Source organism: Oxyura jamaicensis, chromosome 4, assembly GCF_011077185.1.
Source record: "Oxyura jamaicensis isolate SHBP4307 breed ruddy duck chromosome 4, BPBGC_Ojam_1.0, whole genome shotgun sequence".
Lineage (NCBI taxonomy): Eukaryota > Metazoa > Chordata > Aves > Anseriformes > Anatidae > Oxyura > Oxyura jamaicensis.
The window spans coordinates 20,086,523-20,106,324 of record NC_048896.1 but is presented as its reverse complement, the minus strand read 5'-3'; the positions used below and the strand labels follow the sequence as shown (position 1 = coordinate 20,106,324).

At 39.9% G+C, this 19,802-nt stretch overlaps 1 protein-coding gene across 5 annotated transcripts in view; it reads left to right on the top strand.

Moving 5' to 3' along the window:
• Nucleotides 1–19,802, top strand: part of GRIA3 (glutamate ionotropic receptor AMPA type subunit 3) — a 149,540-nt gene that overhangs the window by 59,500 nt on the left and 70,238 nt on the right. For all 5 annotated transcript variants that reach the window (XR_004750109.1, XM_035323693.1, XM_035323694.1 and 2 more), the window contains exon 4: nucleotides 11,414–11,601. Coding sequence is in view for 4 of the 5 variants with exons in the window: in XM_035323693.1 (XP_035179584.1) it covers nucleotides 11,414–11,601 (188 nt within the window). In the remaining variant the exon portion in view is untranslated. The remainder of the gene's footprint in view (nucleotides 1–11,413; nucleotides 11,602–19,802) is intronic.

Here is a 19,802-nt window from a genome sequence, read left to right as displayed (position 1 = left end):
CTGTGCTGGAATATTCACACATTCCATGTATTCCAGCATAATATTTCATCTAAGCTGCCTCCAAGAGCTAAGTTTGGAATAGCATACGCAGTAACTGCCCACAGATACTTAAATCTGTGTTTTCCCCCATCTAAGTATATTGACTACAACCTCTGTATTTAGAAGTTGCACAATACAAAGCAGCAGCGGAAAAATAATCTGTGTGTTAGCAGAGAAGGGATGGCTAATGCTAAAATTGTTAATGTTTTGTTGTTGTTGTTGTTGTTGTTTTTATATAATGAAACAGACCTCTAATATTCAAATAGGTTTATAGAACTGCATATTAACAGGGCATTGTTTCCCCTCCACTATCAGATACTACTAAATACTATATATTTACCTGCTATTCAATAGCAGGTAAAGATCTAGGAAACTCCTGACTGACAATTGGTAGTTTCTGCTCTGTAGGTGATGTGAACCTGTTTTGTCACCATCCTGTAGAATAAACCAAGTCTCTTTGACGTCCAGAGCACGATGGTGCAGGAAGTAATGGTATTGGGTCACTGACGCAGAGCACTGAGACCATACATACTCATTCTGCCTCCTCGTTCTTGTTAAATGTCTTGAAAAGTAGCTTGTTACCCCTAAGCTTTACGCTGGGTCAGGTGTTGTGTTGTATATCGATGTCATGCTAACCATCTGCTAACTATGTACATTGTCATACTGTTGCCTCACTGCAGCAAGAAACAGTATAAAGGAAGTTACATGATATATATCCGGTGCTCTGGTCATTGCAGTGGAACTGTACTTGTGTGTTCAAGCCCAGTTCAGGCCAGGTAGTCAGGGATCTGTCTCAAATTAATATGAGACCTTGTAATTAATGAATATGCGCTTGTTATGAAGAGAAAAGCTTGATCTAAAAAAATACAGGTAATAGTGCTGTACAAAACCTCCATGTTGCTAGGTCTTGGTAATAAAAAGGCAGAAGTAACAGAGTGACTGAAAAGAAACACACATGCAGGCTGTGAGTATGGATCGACAAATTATCATTTATATTATCATAAAAACTCATTTAAATTTCAGAATATTTTTAAAATCAGCACTCACCCTTTGATTGCTATATTTTTTAGTGTTCAGAATAAATAAAAGTAAATTAACTTACAAGCTGGGACATGAGATGCATTCCAGATGCAAGGGCAATTAAAATGCTGGATAGCAAAGGGTGAGATGTTGATGAAGAGAGACTTTGAAAGGCTGATAGCATCTGTTAACAAAAATTCTCATAGGCAAAAGATTTGTTTGCTCAGGTAGTTTGAGAAACAGAAAGTATAAATAAAGGTTAGGGACAGGAATAAATATTTTTCTAACATGATTGACTGAAGGTCAGATAGAAAGAACAATTTTACCATGTTTGAGGACAGTTCAACTAGCATAATTTTTTCCAAGACATTTATCTAAGGTGAACCTAGTTGTTTTTTGTGATGAATATGTATTTCAGTTCATAGTCCGATTACCATAATCTCCTGTGATTGTTTCTTCAAAGGAATAATATTTATCATTTCTTAGACTCAGCAACTCTAGACATGTTTTTAAGAGAAAGCAGGCAGCAATGCTCTTGAACGTTCATGCTAAAAACCCTGTGTTTATCATGGCAAAAAATTAACTTCTGTTATCAATAATTTTAAGTTTGCAGCATACATTGAAAATACATTTTTAGCTCTTTAGATTAACGCAGAGATAAGTGAAACCAAGTTTTAGCTATTTCCCAAATCCTCTGCTGTTGATAAGTGGATAAGTTTCCCTATTCCAATGTATCAGAATAAATGCACTAATATTCTCTTTTGGTTAAAGAAGTTATTTAAAATTAAAAACTAATTCATTTTTATTTTCCTTTCTCAAATGATAATTTCACACAATATTTTCCTTTTACGTTTATTCATAGCTGTGTCAAAATTGTGCAACTTTACCCTGAATAATAAACAACTCTTTCCATCAGTATCCCAGTTCAGTAGGGGCTAGGTAGCTTTCAATTTATTCTAGCAAATAACATCAGATACAAAATGATTCTGATGTAACGTAATGATGGTTTTACTTTGTAATTTCACTAGCTACTGTGTTTGTAGGCAGTATAAAAATCTTTAAAAGTATATGTTCAACTATGTTATCGCTTGACATAAAAATAAATCCTAGATAAATGAATCAGGAGAACATGAATTTGAATTTTGGCCCTATTACTAATTCTCCGTATGGCATAGGACGAATCATTTTTCATTCTTTGTGAAATTTATTATTTGTCTATTTCATATGGGAGTGTTGATAGTAAATCTGTTAATTTGCAGAGCTTAGAGATGTATTTAATATTAACATTATTAATATATTTTTAAGATTTTTTTTCTGAAAACTGAATGATATAAAAATATCTCCCATGATAGGCACTGCTTTGTGTTAAGTATAGACTCTGTGGGAGATAAAAGTCCATGCCCTGTGCTTCTAAAATAATGAAGCTAGGCTAAAATGTGTCAGTGAGGCACTGATAGATCAGGAGTTCTGCAGGCTTATTGAAGAGAGGAAGGAAATCCACAAAGCTGTATCAATGCCAATGGGAAGGTCAGTATTAGCATTTTGTACAGGAGCAGACCTTTTGTTTCCTAGGTAAAATCAATGTTCATTACACCACCCCACTCAGATCAGCCAGTCAAGCCTTGAGAAAGGTAGTTCAACAGCTTGGCTCATCACCGAGCAGCAGCTCGCTGTTGCTTTATTGTAGCTTTTCATTTCCCGTTTTTCTCCAAGTGATAAAATAAGCCAAATATATCCCCTCAAAGTCACTATTGTCACCAGAAACTGAGTAGGATTCACCATGTATCTTGTAATATATTCACATGCTCTGATTTTTAGCTTTTTTAAGCTTTCCCTTTGAGAACTGGCTTCACATGGAACGTACTTCGGTTATCTTGCAGACAAGTTAGGTTTTCTTTTCCAGCCTGATAATTGCTAACTGTGACTCCTAATTAGAGTCTTTTTGCTGAGATAAATATGTAAACACAATTAGGTATGTATTTTTAAAGTGCAGTAATTAGCCTCATCAGTTGAGTGCTAGTCAACACATTGGGATTTTTGTTCTCTTTTAGTTTCTCAATTGCAGGTACAGGTTGTGAATGATTCCTACAAAATGATGCCTTACACAATTTCATGTCTGTGTTATCTTCCACTGATTTTCTGTGTTACAAACATGGAAAAAGGGCACTGCTTTTGCATGGTCTCTCTCTCGCAACTATAAAGAAAACCTAAGAGGTTGTCATCCAAATGTGCCTGGAGTTAAGGACAGACTAAGTCCAAAGCATCTCAGTTAGGCCTGACTTTGGTCAACTTGACGGCATCTGACATCAAGAGGATTATGGCTGAGGTTCTGTCCAGGGTGGCCAGATCTGTTTTCTTCAGTAACCAATGGATGGTAGTAATGACAGAACCCAACTTTAGTGGTTTGAAGGAAGTGTTTGGTAATATCTTGATTTCTTCATTTTTGCCCCAAAGATCTTCTATTCTGATTACATCATTCAAAGGCTGAAAAGCTGAAGGTTGCTCTGCAGGCCCCAGAATGTGTGGACACATTCCAGCTTGCTCCCTTTAGAGGCAGTAAACAAGGTTCCAAAACAGTAAGATCAAGGGATAGAAGTCACAGGTGAACAGAATGAGTGGAGCCACTACAGAAGGCTGCATTTGGATACATGCAGCCTAGATACATGCAGGCTATATCTAAATAGGCTAGATATAGCCTATGATACATATTGTTGGTTTCCTGACGCCAGTAGGATGCAGGATGGTACAAAACAAATGGTTTATTCTGAATTTGCTGATGTCAGTTGCAGTATGTCCTTGCTGGACAATTCAGAGCACTCAAGGAAACTGGTGTTGGGAATATCACTGGAGTTTGTGGTGGTTTTACATGAGTGCACGACTGAGCACCACCACAACCTCTCTCTCACTCCCCCTCCTCAAAGTGGAACGGGGAGAAAATATGATGAAAGGGGCTCAAGGGTTGAGATAAGGACAGGGAGATCACACAGTAATTATTGTGATGGGCAAAACAGACTCAGCATAGGGAGACAGTAAGATGTATTGCCTATTACTAATGAGCTAGAGAAGCGAGAAACAAAGGAAAGAAACTAAAAGCACCTTCCCCCTTCCATCCACCCTCTTCCACCTCCTCCCCCCGAGTGGCACAGGGAAACAGGGAAATGGGGGTTATGGTCAGTCTATAGCGCTTCTTCTCCGCCACTCCTTCTCTGTCACTCTTGTCCCCCGTGCTGTGGGGTCCCTCCCATGGGATGCAGTCCTTGCTGAACTGATCCGGCGTGGGCTTCCCACAGGCAGCAGCTCTTCAAGAACTGCTCCAGATATGGGTCCGTACCACAGGGTCCATCCCTCAGAAGCAAACTGCTGCAACCTGGGTCCCCCACGGGCAGCAGCTCCTGCCAAGTCACCTGCTCCTGCGTGGGCTCCTCTCCACGGGCTGCAGGTCCGGCCCGGAATCTGCTCCGGCAGGGGTCTTCCACAGGCCACAGTCTCCATTGGTGCAGGTCCACCTGCTCCACCCTGGTCTCCTCCACGGGCTGCAGCGTGGAACCCTGCTCCACCATGGTACTCCATGGGCTGCAGGGGGACATCCTGCTTCACCATGGTCCTCACCACAGGCCACAGGGGACTTCTGCTCCGGCGCCTGGAGAACCTCTCCCACTCCTTCTTCACTGACCTTGGCGCCTGCAAGGCTGTTCCTCACTCCTCTCACTCTCCCAGCTGCTGTGTGGTGCAGCATTATTTTCCCTGTCTTAAATATGCTCTCTCAGAGCTGCAAAACAACATCACTTACTGGCTCAGCTCTGGTCAGCAGTGGGGCTGTTACCAAACATGGGGCAGCTTCTAGATCCTTCTCACAGAAGCTACCCCTATGGCCCCCTGCTACCAAAACCTTGCCACATAAACCCACTACAGAGTTAAACTCCAGGTTTTGAATTTATGACAGCATTGTGCTTGCTTCATAGTTTCAGGCTTTCAGGTCTACTGGAGAGAGACCTGAAAGCCCTGGATTCATTGTAGAACTTGGCAAATGAAATCACTCTGTACTTAAGCAGTTTAATTATTTGTATGAAAATGTCATGAAATTTGGAAGTTAATTATTTTTAATGTTAATGTAGTTTTACCATTTCACCATTTGCATTTTGTAAAAATGTTTTCCTTTTGGGAGGGCTTTCCTTTCCTACCCCAAGGCCCACGCCTCCCAAATCTCATCATCCTCTGGTGACAGCATGCCCTCACCGCTGCCTCTGTCAGCCTTCTGATAGCATCAGCATCAAAAGTTCTTAATAAGTACACAAATGATACCCTACAGCCTGTGCCCACTAAACAACATATCGCTCTTCACCTTCTGTCACTTCTCAAAATACATTTTTTTCGTTGATCTTCTGTTCTAGTTCTTCTTTCTTCTCTGCACAATTGTTTACCAGTTACATTTTCCTCAAGCAGAACATAGTCTCATTTTAAAATGTCTCTATTTCATATGTTTTCTCTTAACCCATCTGCATCCAGGAGACTATGATAGCTACAATATTATTCTTCATTTGGAAAAAATGAAATAAAGATTGGCATAGCAAGGCAAAAACTAGAACACAGCTGTTTCGATAAACTTCGGATCATATTATTGTATTGAGGTATACCTATATGTCATATGCTAGGAGACCTGCCAACATTGTTGTGAAAGTCACATGTAAAAGTTCTCTTACAGAAGTGACAGCATTGCTTATGGCATCTTTACGTCTGACCTTGGTTATTGTGCTTTTTGGTTCCTTACTGCATTACTCTCATTTTACAATAGCACAGCTGCATTCAAAAAAACTGAGTTGCACTGACCTAAAACTTGAGTAAATTAGATGCAAGAGTGTTACAGAAGAACGGATCAAGGTGAAAAGCATTCAGAAAGAGTTTTTTTCTTTTTATTAAAAAAAAAAAAAAAAAAAAAAAAACTCTTGCGTTCAGCAGGTCTGAATTCCTACATGTTTAGCTACATCCCATCCTGAACAAATGCAGACCAGATGGTTCCTGTAAATTCTCCTTTAGGGCCAGGCAAGTTCACATTCACACAACCAAGCTGACATGTCTGTTTGTGTAGATTTCTGTGTTTATGGAAGGCAGTTTGCAGTAATATGTGTAGAGGGTAGACTAGAAGTTTACCGAATAGAAAAAGCAGAAGAAAAAAACAACAATAGAGCATGTTTGCGACTTGGTCTAGAAGGTTGTCTGATACCAGAACATCAGCGTGCAACATATCACATGTTGGTTGCCAGATAGAGGTGATCAGATCAAAAACAGATGGAATGTGTTTATTCAACTTTTATTTAATGATTTGAACTTGTACCTGTTGGACAAGGGAGCACTCCAGTGTACTACTCATTTGCTACATCTCTTCCTGGTGACCAATTTTATCAGCTTGTTCATTGCTTCTTCCACCACTGTAAAATCATTACATTGACACAAGTTAGGCAAAGGATACTTACCTGCCATGTTTGGATTTTGAATGATGGGGTGTGTTTTGGGTTGGGTAGATGTTTTTTAATCATACCTAATACGTTGAACTGTTTGCTTTTAAATTAGTGCTAGGCCCAGTGCCAAACACACAGAATAAGTAAGTGTATCTCAGCTTTCAGACCTCTGGTACGCTTTAATGTAAACTGGCATCACAGAATTTGTGTTTGCTTGGAGAAGCACTTGCCTCGATGGCCTCCTTCCTGGTGAGTTCATTGTGCCCTTATCAAATGTGAGTCCACACCTAAATCCCCGAAGTTCACTCATAAACCAGAATCTTAGTTCTTTGAATCATGTCACAGATTGAAAACACAAGTATTCGTATCAGCACTGATGTTCATTCAGCTGGCACAAACATGCTGTATTCCAGGAAATGATAACCCTTGAAGATCTTCAGTATTCAGCAAGGCAAAAGAAAGAGGGACTGCAAGCAAAAATTCTTTCATTTCTAATAGGAGTTTAAGGTCCAAGATCTTACCTGGAACATTCAGAGAAGGACTTATTTACATCACTCCTAATTTTTTCTCAGTAAGTGCTTTGGTGTCACTTGTGAGAGCTCACGTGATGCTGCAGACATTCCAGTGTGGTCATTTGCTCATGAAACATTAATGATTGCTGTTATTTGAGTAAGTTCAATGATGATATATGTAGAATTTCATCTGACTGAGCAAATTGCTTGGATGAATTCTGCTTATGTGGATGTGAGAAAAGTTTTATGAGCTTCACAGACAGATTAAAAGGAGTGAAATGTCCTCTTCACCTGTATATAGTGGGGTCAGTTGAGACATCCTTGTATCAGAGGAATGATTTGAAAGACAAAGATACAGGCTTTTGTTCCCTGGCAGAAGTGTGAAGATACTGGATGTATGAGTGTCTCAGCCCAGCTGCAGTGAGGACTGCCAAGAGTGTAATTCTGTCTGGGATGTTTAATGCACAGATACAGCATTGCAACAAATTATATTTTCCATGCTTTGAGGGAAATTCATATTGAATATTTTCCCTCTTTTGCAAGCCTCAGTCAGCAAAAAATCAAAATACTTGCTCCAGTTCACTGAGTGGTGAGCTGGGCACTTGGTTTTGTTCTAGTTTTATTGCTATAGTTGCCTCCAGCCCATCATTTTGTGGACTGTTTAGATGAGGACTAGCTTTTTTATATCATCACTGTTTTAAGAATAAGCCAGACAATGACACACTTAAATATTAAGACCAGGATTGCCTGTGCATTTAGAAGGTGCAGATCCGATTAGCTTGCGTGATTGCATTTGACAATCACAGGTACAACCACTCCCCAGTACATGGCTAGAAGGAACCAGAATATAATGTGGGTCTTTTATCTGACCTGGCAAGTATGGACATTGCCATCAAGTGACCAGACATAATTGTAAATCAGTAATGCCAACACATTAATAATGTAGTGCAGTAAAGGGATATGGTGCTATCAGAAAAGGTAGCCTCAGAAACAGCTCTTCCAGAGAAATATATGTCTTCCATCCTGTTTCTTTTTCACATCCAAGGTCTGACTGAGAAAAAAGGAGTTTGAAGGTTCAGGCTGGAGTCTGAATGAGTTTTTCCTCTTGTCTGTGTTTATATTAATGACTGTAGAATGAACAATCACTGAATTTTAGTAATGGTGTTGTGAGCCTGTTTAGATGCTGTCATTGCCTAGAAGGAAGTCAGTTTTTCTTCCCTTATCTGATATTTTCTGGCTTTAGCATTTGAAGTAGTATAAACCAGCAACAATATTAACAAAAACCTTTCCTGCATGGCTTCTTTGCAGAGCTGTTGTGGATTATCAGTCCTTTAGCCTTTCTGGATAGATCTGATGCAGACCATAGAAAAAAACCTACAAAACAGAGAGAGTTTCAGTGGCTGGCTGGTTTCCTGTAGGGTGAATGAGATGAGAGGCACTCGTGAGAGTTCAGCACCGCCAGGGTGCTCGGGGCAAGCATCTCTTGTGCAGCACTCACACAGTGTGCTTACCGGAGGGCAGGAAATCGAAAAGTTCAGTGCACAGGTCTGGTCACAAAACAGGGAGTACTATTTCCCCTCTGTTTACCAAAGCAGTGCCCCAGAACAGGCACAGCTTGCATCGTTGTGTTAAGGAGCAAGAGAAATTCACATCTGAAGATAAAATGGTCCTTTTATTTATACAGTCACAAAGCTTATGTAACAGCACTCTTAATAGTAAAGTACAGCTGGAGCCTGGAACGTGTTGTTTACAGAAATACTACGTAACAGGTAGCAATGTAAAATGTAGTAAATTGTGCCAAAGGCAATCAGCATGGAGAGAGATCAGAGCCTGGGAACATGCGCTTCTGAAGAAACAACTTGGTTGCATCTCTGAAAGCAGGAAGGGTGGACAGTGTTTTTGAAAAGAAAGAGGAATGGGCTTTGGGCAGGATCAGAGGACTGACCTTCCTAGAGGAAGAAGTCCCATGAAAAGCTACTTGACACAGTACAGACGGTGACCACAGGGGAGATTTCAAGAACTGACGAGGATAAAGGGGACTGTGGCTACAAAGATTTCATGTGACAGGGAGGAACAGGAGGTAGAGAAGGCAGAAATGATGAAGCTCCAGAACTAGTTTTGCACTAAGACTTATATGGTTGTATTTTCATGCAGAGAAATGCTGCTGAGTAACCTTGCTCTTCTCTTTCTTGAAATGCTAACCACTGACTAATACATGCCATCAAAACCACCCCACCCCACAAACACACAAACACGCAATTGAACAAAATTAGGAAAATTTCCCACTTTTCTCAGAGATATTCAAAATGATGACAAAATGAGCTCTGACTCAAAAATGTTAACTGAACCCAGGATACATGGCAGTCAGTCAACGGCACCTGCACTCGAGCATGTTCATTTTCATTTATTTCCTTTAGACAATTCATAATTTTGTATGTTACTATTGAAAAACAGAGCTATTGATTTTCTTCGTCATGTTTTTATAATCCATTGAACCATTTTATTCAAGTCAGAGTGAAAAAAAAAATAGACTTACCATGATACATACTTACACATCATATGAATGTTGAAACAAAGTTGTAAATATACATTGCTTACTGGAATCACTTCTTTTTTAAAACATATCTTTATACCCAAAATATTTGTAAATCCCCATTTGTAGTATTTATGCTCCCACATCAAAATTCCTCATCTGTAGCCAACCAAATATCTTAGGCATAGATCTTCCTCCTACATGTAATGGAATCATAATGCTGTCACAGACATCACAGCCATTTTTGTAGAATATGATGTTAAGGAAGACTGAGTTCATTGTACTATATATATGTAAATGCCTCCCTTTTAGTAGTCTCAGGGGAAAGAAGAAGCCAGAAAGAATTCCCACCTTTCATGGGATAATAAAACACATTCATATGAGGAAACACATTCAGAATGAAGGAGGCTGCATTGGGAAAGTGAGAACATTTGAGTGAGACTTAAAGAAGTCACATGGTAAATTATAATAATCTAACTGCATTCTAGAAAATCACCCTGTTTACTTGTTTGTATCCGTAATGATGTGACTCTTGGCTTCAGACAGTCATGACAAATTTAGTTCAGGCTGCGGAAGATCGGACTCCAGCACAAGTTGTTTGTTATCACTGTAGCCCTACAATGGCACCTAAGTTCAGGATAGCTATTGGTACAATTTAAAACAGGGAATATTTTGCTTTTGTGGAGCTCAAAGTCTTTTCAGTTTTGGGAGCACAGGGAACTATTTATTGCAGAGCACAGTAAATTATCTGTTGAGCATGTATGTTTATGAACATGTTTGTAGGTGTAAAGGCTGGAGAAATCCACAGTATGACTAAATGATCAGGCTGAAAGTTCTGCCTATAAATTATCTGAACAGAAACATAGCTCACAGGGATGCATCTGTACAAATAAACCACACTGGAAACCACTTTATAGGTTTGAGGTAGATGGACTCTGTCACTGACTGGCATCCTCCCAGATTTGAAACAATTAGAGTGATGCAAAAAAATGTATTTTCCTGAATCAAAACAGGTAATTCACCAAATTCTCAACTATGTCATATGATTAGGGGTTGTAAATCAATGGCTCCTGCATAGCATGACTTGAAGGTTACTGTTCCCAGTTCCACCATCTTTTACTTGGGGACTTTACTTGAGTTCTGTCTGCAGCCCAGGCACAGCTGTTCACAAGAAATGAAATACTGTTGCTGGTATAATTCCTCACAGTGCAGGCTTTGGTGAGTCCATGCTGCTTCTCTCCTCTGTTTCAGGTGCTAAATGAGTCGGTGTTACCTCAACATAAGCATTGAAAGTGTAGTTAATGCTGCTATACTCTGTATTTAAAAACATTTTTTGAAATCAAAGTGAACATCAGTAAAATACTCTCCCGTGGTTCAGGGCTCCAATAACCAGTACAATGACTTAATTGGCATTCTTTTGCAGTGCTTGGATCTTTGCCAGTTAATGACCCATCGCTGCAGTCTGCACAGGCAAATTACCCCTTCTGACTGGCTCTTGAAACTGATGGACTTTTGCCCAAATAATGGCTGCAGGCTCCTATTCTCAGCTGGCATGGACCCCAGCACGACCATAAACATTCCTGAGAGGGTCATAATATGATATATTGGACAGATTCTGATATGCCCTCACAGTAATATACTGACGAACAATTCTGCTGAAGTCAGTGACTTTGGCAGTGGCATAGCAGAAATAGGAAACGTTGCTTTCTCAAGTAATGAAGCAATTGCAGGCTATTAGTGAGTCTGTGTCCCTTTAGATGGCATAATTTTTTCGTGAACCCTTTGTCAAACATCCAAAGTAGTTTTTATATTTGTTCTGTTTTTAAATGGCTGCACTGTCTCTTCCCGTACAGGATTTTCCATTCTCCAGGCAATTATGGAAGCAGCAGTTCAGAACAACTGGCAAGTGACAGCCAGATCTGTAGGAAGCATAAAGGATGTTCAAGAATTCAGAAGAATTATAGAGGAGATGGACAGGCGACAAGAAAAAAGATACTTAATTGACTGTGAAGTAGACAGAATAAACACCATTTTGGAACAGGTATGTTTTTAAGTTTTTCAGGCATTGTGGTTTCTATATAACAGACTTCCTTTGTGTTTCCAGAAGCATCTATTTCTAGAAATTAATTGAATGTTCATTGAGATTTGAGTTCCAGTGATTGGCCAGTTACCTAGTAAAATTAAAATTCTTCACCGATGCTCATAGTAGGTGGCAGCACTTACATGTAACCTATGAGGAAATGTCTCTGTGATATTTTTTGCAAAAAGTTAATAATGAATTATTTTTAAGTAGGTTAAGATCCTAAAACCTCAGCTGCCAGAGCAACATTACTGGCAGCAGGGATTGCAAGACAGGCGCGGTTTGTTAACTGGAACGTGAGACAGGAAATAAAAAGCCAGTAAAGTAGTTTGAATCATGCTGAAGAATTCTCAAATGGAAATATTGCTAATGAAAAATTCAGCTGGAAGTCCAAAATGTTTATTGGCACTCTGGGGGACATTAATCCCTTCTGTCTCCACAGGTATTACTGTTAACAGGCTTAAATTGTGGGTGTTACAGTTCAAACACCTTTACTGGGGAGGACTGAGTTTGGGGTGACTGGTTTACTATTGCACAGCCTTCTAAGTGTTTGCTTTGCCCCAGGGGAATGGCCATACCCCAGCCATGACAGGGTGCCCCCAACAGGCCTGCATCCCCGTCTGTGCTGTGCAACATGCTGGAAGAGATCTTATAATAACAGAGACACAGACACATCCCAGGGAGCAGAAGCAGGACAGGTCCCTGCTGCCTGGCTTGAAGCAAAGGTGGGCTTGGTATAGGACCAAGTCCATGCAGATTGTTTATTCATTAGTATGCGGAATTTGCTTATATTAAGACTGAAAGGCTCTCTGATTATTGCCACTTCATAAATTTAGCTGTGGGCTTAAGGAATGGAGTAGATCAAAAGTAGCATTTAAATTTCATAAAGCATGTCTTTTAGAAATGCTGTATGGTAAACTAGTAGCAAACTGACCTCACTGCCATAAACAAACCCTAGAAAATGGAAAAGATGTATTTATTCACTGAGTTTCTTCTCAAGGTATTCAGTTCCAATCAAGCCTTAAGCTGTATCACTGATGTGCATCTTTTGAAATTGGTTTTCATGAAATCTTTGTCCTAAATTGTCTCAAATATTTCTGAAAGATCTTAAAATTTTCTTGTGGTTGGATTTTATGACCCAACCAGTTTTAGCCAAGCAGTTAAATATAATCAGTCCATTGCTTTTCAACCAAATCCATAAGACATTTTCACACACAAATTCTATGTCATGTATGTTGCCCTACAGATGTAATAGGATTATTTCTACTTAATTTAATTGAAGGTACCTCATGAACACAGTTGTTTGAATTTGCAGTACCAAAAATGGACTTACAACTTTTTGTTTAGGAAACAAAACTAGGTAGTAAAGCAAATCAAACATAGTTTCTGAGATAAATACTCTAGTAGTAATCCTGTCTTGTTAGCAGTCATACAAGAGGATTCCAGTTATGCAGCACTTTCACTGGAGTATTTTCCCATTAATTTCACTGGGACCATTCACTTCAAAGAACTGTCCAAGAAGATCCCAAGCTGATGCTTCTTATGCTATAAATACCTTCTGGCAACAGTTTCCAGAGATATTTTTGTTAATCTGAGACCCTAGAGCAGTGACATGAGTTTCTGCAGGGAAAGTCAGTACTAGTGGACCCCAGGCTGATAGCTGAACAATTATTGGTTTTAGGCTTTTCCTTCTCCTTCCCCTCTGCTTGCCTTGTTATCTTCTTGTAAGGTAGCTAAAAGAATTCACAAACATGTGCAGTACTTAAATCCAGCCAGCCATTTTGCTCAAGGGGGTGGTGAGTTGTCTTCTTTATAGCCAACTGTGTTTGCTGATAGCATACCACTGAGGGGAAAGATAACACTGGATTTGCATATTTCAAATCTCGTGCTTCATTGCAGTTTAGAAAGTCAAATCAGTGCTTTGTGTGGAGTCTAGAAAGTCTGCTCAGCTAAGAGGCAGTACCATCTGCACTCGTTAACAGCATGCTGCAGCACAGATGCAGGTAGCCTTAAAGCTTTCTCCCAATGAGAGCAAGGGGAAGTCAGGCCTCCCTGCCTGTGATAGCAAAGCATGGGAGGACAAACTCTTCCCACTGAGCTGGCATAGGTTTAGCCATTTCATTCCATCAGGGACAACAGCAGCACTTGTCAGAGACCCTGGACTTGAGAAGCGTAAATAGGACTTACTTAAGAGCAAAAGTCACAGCAGAAATAAACAGTCTGGAAAGCACTAAACAGTCTGCACACATGCTGAGCTCACTATCAGACTTTTGGGCTCCAGGCCAGGTCATTCGGCAGGCTTGTCAGTTCTCTGCTCCAGAAACAATATATCATGGCTTCATGTTAGTGCTCAGATTAATTAAGAATGACCTCTTCTTCTGTGTTAGGCTGGTCAGTTTGTACAGTTCTCTTCCTCTGATGCTTTCTTCAACCAGCTCAAACTAGGGTGCACTTCTCTTCCAAAGGTATAAGTTTATCTAAAGCCAATTACCTACCTGAGGATTTTATTCTGGGACTTCAGGTTCTGCTTGGAACACTTTGTACCTTCCTCCAGTGACTTGCAGATACGTGAGATGGTGACCTTCAATCTTCCATATACCTTTAGTACTTGGCGCATCTGTATGTCCTTATGTTTCTAAAAGCTGATACCTATCATACAAGGTGTTTCTCTTCTTGGGGCTGGCTGGTACCCAGGAAAGGATGTCTCTCTCCTGTCTCTCCCTGGTATGTAAATGTAAGGGAGGAAAAAGAGTATACCTCAGCTCCTGCTCTTCCTGGGTAACCTTTTTTTTGTGCCAGGTTTCCATCTGCAGCACATCTGGTTTCAGTCCACATCCAGAGAACCTTGTGTGTGACCCCATATTGTGTCCTAAAGGTGGATGCCCTGCCCAAATCACCTCTGGCCCTGTCTCCTCAGCTGCAGAGTAGGAGGAAGCAGAGATAGTCATCCTCTTGGTTACAATCTGTTTTTATTTTCCCTATAGCTCTGTGGAACTTAGTTATATGGATCCATATCCCTCCTTGCACAACAAAACTATATCCAATTTAATCATCTAGTGGCTTCTCAAGCATACAGATAGCAACACTTATGTCATGCAAAATTCATAAGCTCCCCACACTTCTTGTCCCTTGATGCTAAAATATTTCAGTATTCCTTCACAGATAGATGTAAAATTTTGTTCTCATAAACAGAAGAACATTTTCTTCTGAGAACTAACAGTAAGCTTTAGCCTGTTCAACCGTGTATTTAGAGACATGTTTTTGAGTTAAGAAATAGGTTTTTCTTATTCCCAAGATAACAAGCTGTATTTCAGACTAGAGTGGCTTTGTATCCATTTAGAAGTAAAACTCCTGAGGGAAAATAAGGAGGAAGAAACTCCGTTCAGGATCAAAATGGTGAAACCTTACAAAAGACCTGATTATTCCAGAGACTGCATGCTTTTATCAAAAGGACACTATCTCTAAACATAGTCATATAGATTAGACTCCAAGGTAATCTCTTCTGAGTGGAGGCATCTCACAAAGCAGAAGTAATGTTATAGTAGAGAATGCAGTCCCCAAAATTTTACAATGACTGGCAAACCACTGAAGGAGACTTGAAGTAAAGCATCCATAGGACTAAGGGTAATCTGATTGACTGAACTCTGTCCATTGCAAGCACTGACTATGGCTTGACCCTTCAGTCTGAAATTTCAAGATTAAGAAGATGCTCTGCAGGTTTTCAGTGCAGGCACTGCTGCATCCCTCTGCAGAGTGGTTCAGATCTCAGAAGTGTGGGCTCACTGCACAAGAGCTTTCCCATTTGGGGTGTAAATACAAAACAGCAGCATTTCGTTGCACCAATAGACATAGAAAACAGCCATGATAACTGCCTATAAATGCAGTGGGACACTTGAAGGAGAGAATATCCAATATGTACAATGTTGTGTAACATCACTCAGAAAGTGGTACAGTTCATTTTTATGTTTCCAGTGAACTAGAAACTTAAAATATAGGGCATTTCTTCATTAGGTGCCCATGAGTATTGTTGAAACTGGGATCTAAAGTAGAATGACAGGTCACTTCTTTCCCCTCACATCTTCAGGTTTGTATGAGCACGTGGGGAGGAAAGGGGAATTACTTGAGTCAGTTACCCTCAGGACAGCAGCTCGCAAAAGGTAAGTAAAAAATGGGCATATGTCAAAACTGACAGCTGTATCAGCCTGAAGGGCCTACTGCTATCAGCTATAAAACTAACAAAGAGCCAGAGATGGATTGCTAAAGCAGGGAGAAGCAACATCTTGGGTTAATCTGACCCACGTATAGCACATTTCACATGTACCTGGGGATAGAATTTCTAGCTTGTAAATAGTAATGCCTCTCCCAAGCCATCATCAAGGCTTCATAATGCAAGGTAGATTCCAAATGACAGGAATTTAACAGTTTGAGTATTAGTCATCCCACAGAATGACTGAGGTAATGGCACACAAATTTTGAAAATGTTCAAAATGCATTAAAGCACAATTTTAAATGTAGCTGATCAGTAATAATAATAATTAATACGAAATGTCCCAGCATAAATGCACACAGCACTGCATGGGGAAGACTGATGCCAAGCAAATCTGGTTTCTTATGCCAGAGGCATATGAACCTGAAGTCACCATTAGAGTTTTTAATTTTCTGCAATAGTAGCAATTACTCATTTTATGTTTTATGATAATTCATGGGATATAAACACACACAGCAATGCACACACATGCATCTGCTTTTGATATTTTGCATATTTTTACCACCACATTTGCAGTATGCCTTTTTGAAGTTAGAGGCATATTTATAAGGCAACCTCTGCATTGCCATTAAATGTACCATGATCCAGAATATTTTCTCGGTTACGCTGCTGCAGGTATAGAGCTAACCATTATCCCGGAGACAATGTTTAAATTGATACCATTGCACTCAGAGATAGAATGTCTTTGCTTTGAATTTCAGATAATAGGTAACTAAAAGCACATTTTGCTTCAGAGTTTGCCTTCCTCTGCAGTTTTTCAGCACACAGGATTTGTGCATTTCTGTTTGCCCTCACAAAGCCCTCAGAGGGTCCCACTCATTATTTAGCCTGTGTCCACATCATAGGAGCTGCTTCTGTTCTTGGCACTAATTGTTACCCTTGCTGACAATCTTGGCAGAAAAGCCAAGCCTGAGGGCACTTTGGAGATAGCCTCTCGCTGCCATGTTCAATGTACTCTGGAAGGAAATGTATGCATTGATGCTTCCCATGCCATACCTGGACTGTGGGGACAGGAACTGGTTTTTCATTAATTCCGCTGATACTTTCCAAAAAACAACATTCACAAGAAATCTTTGGAAAATGTGGAATATTTGTGGGGAAAGGGAGAGCTTGCTAGAACTTGATCGACGTGTGATCTCCTCATTTTTTTGTCCCACTGTACTTGAGCATCTTGCCATCTGTAGCAGCTCTGGGAATCTCTTTTCACATCTTCTAAGCCACTGTCTGATTTTAAAATCGCTTGCTCACATATCTAGTCCAGGTTTTAAAAAATCGGTGTTGTACAGAAGTTGCTTTATTTCAGTCCTAGTTCTTTCTTCTTCGTATAAAGGACAAACTCTTTCATCTTTGCAGACATTACCTTAATTTCTGCATCTGTCTCTCAAATAGTTTAATGCTTGAAACTCTGCTTATAACCAAAGGCTTTCCTTAATTAGTTTCCAAAGCAACCATCTTGGCAACAATTCAGATGAACCAACCGCAGGGAGAGGAAGGAAACACACCATCAAAATGAATAGTAATAGCACAATACCACTGTGCAAACAGGCATTGTACATCACCAGAAACAGTGTGATAGTCCTGGTGTCTCATAAGTTCATTTACAAGGGAAGAAGTCCTAACTCAGTAAAAGAACAGCCACACAACTGCATACGTCTTTTTTTCCCCAGCTGATGAAGCCAGGATTAAAGGCCTCAGTGTGTTATGAATCACCCTCTCTGGGGGAGAAAGAGAGTCACTGGCTCCTTGTGAACTGGCTCTTGAGAAAGAGAATCAGGGCTCCTTGTGAACCATTATGTTCCCAAATGCACTTCTTAGAGCACCGAGGTGCTGCAGCTCCAGTTCCAGAGTGGGACTTTCTTTTTTAGCCCAGAGGTTGGTGGTGTGGTATATGAGACAAGCAACTGATAGCTACAGCGTAGTGGGGATGTCGCTAACATGAGGTCCCTAGGTGTGATCCAGAGCTGCAGTGCCTTTGCTCTGGACTACAGATGGATTTGGATCAGGCCCTAATACAGTAAAGTAACATCCCAGTGCAAATCACTCACTGCTTGTAATTGCATTCATATGCAATTCCTTTCTCTTATCCCACCTTCATACCAGAGCAATGCCATTAGCCTCCCTGGAGTAGATTAAAACTATCAGGGCTAGCCTGGGGTAAATTTATAAAGAACCAGGCCCTATAAATCATCAACTAAGCCTGAAATGTCAACATGCCACTGTATTCAGCCAGTAAGATGGGAAACAACATAACAATTTTAGAGGAAATTAATGTTCCCAAGCTTTAAAAAAGTTGATGTTACTATATCAAATTTATGTGTGTGAGACCATGGATGTGCATGCGTAGGAATAATGGAGTACGTACTACTAAAAACTCAATCCTCCAAAATATGTAATGAATAAAATAACATGAAATATGCATACACCTTTAAAAATACCCTGAGTATTTTTATCCTGGAAAGATGCATGTAAAGGATCAGAAAGGAAAAATATTGCGACTTTATTACCTCATACGAGTAAAAAAACTTCCCCTGCTGCATAGGCTAAGCCTAGTAAAAATAAATTAACTCTTTGTAATCTCTTTTGGTTCATGATTTATGCACCAAGTTTTACAGGGAGTATTGCAGAGTGCTGTTTATAGTGAAGCAGAATAAACCTTTCAAACTCCTTCAAAACATTGAAAAGAGCAAATTGAATGCAATTCTAGTTACAGTAAAATTCAATTTACAGTAAAAAATATAAGAAAAAACAACCTTGAATATAGCCACTTGTAGCCAAAGAATGACTACTGTTCAGTGTTTTTCAGTCTGCTTGAAGGCAGTGTTCTGCAGTACAACCCCCCCATCCAAAAGATTCTAGTGTGAGCATTGGGACTGAATTACTGCGACACTTCTGGGTTATATCCAAATAATGGTTTGAAGTGATCCCGACATGCAGTAATGGTTTATATAAGCAGAATTCTGTTTCCAAGGGCTCTTGTTCAATTCCGGGGACTAACACAGGTTTTGCTCTGACATGCTGAATAGAGGTGTAGAGAAAATGGAAGTTTATGTATTTTTTAAATGAAAACTGTGTGTTTTAGTTTACCTAATTTCTTCTTCTTTTTCCACGAACTTATATACATCCTATTATATTGAGAACAGCTATGACTGGGGGAGTTTCATTTCCCTTGCAGAATATGAGAAGAAATGAGCATTATTCAAGTTTGTCTGTGATTGCAAGACTGTACTCTTAAGAACTATCAACATACAATTTCAGAGAAACCCCAAAAGAGACCCAAAAGGCATAAATAGATATAATTTTCTGTGTCACAGGGATGAGGCATTAAAGGCCACTAATGAGCTGCTCGTTAATGATGTGGATATGCCTTCACACTGTATGACTGGGCTGAAGCATTCGTGATTCCTGCAGAGTTTGGAAAATTCTGAGTATATGTAAGATGGCTATTGTTAATAGCATTTGTGAAAGGTGCTTTAGATGTTGTGAAACTTACTTAAGGAGGATAGTCTGGAAGTCAGTTTGATAGTGCTGAATTTGATATATTTAATTTGGTCTTGTAGCTCTACAATAAAAGGATCCACAACCACAGAGAGGCAAGGGGGTAGCAGGAGTAAAGAGAATATCTGCAGAGTTAGCCATGAGAATGTTACTGTGATGGAACCCTATTATGTTGGGATAAGAGCTGGTTACCTTGTGGACTGAAGGAAATCTAACCATGAATGTTGCTAGGTAGAGGCAATTGACTGTAGTGGCACAGCCACGTGCACCTGTTTGCTTAACTTTTCTGAGGTAAGAATTGACTAAGAAACACTGGCATCTTTTAAAGAGATGTTTGTTTCAGTGCAAAGCATGGTTACCAAGAGCTTACCTACCTGAGCACTTAACAGAAATTCCTGTT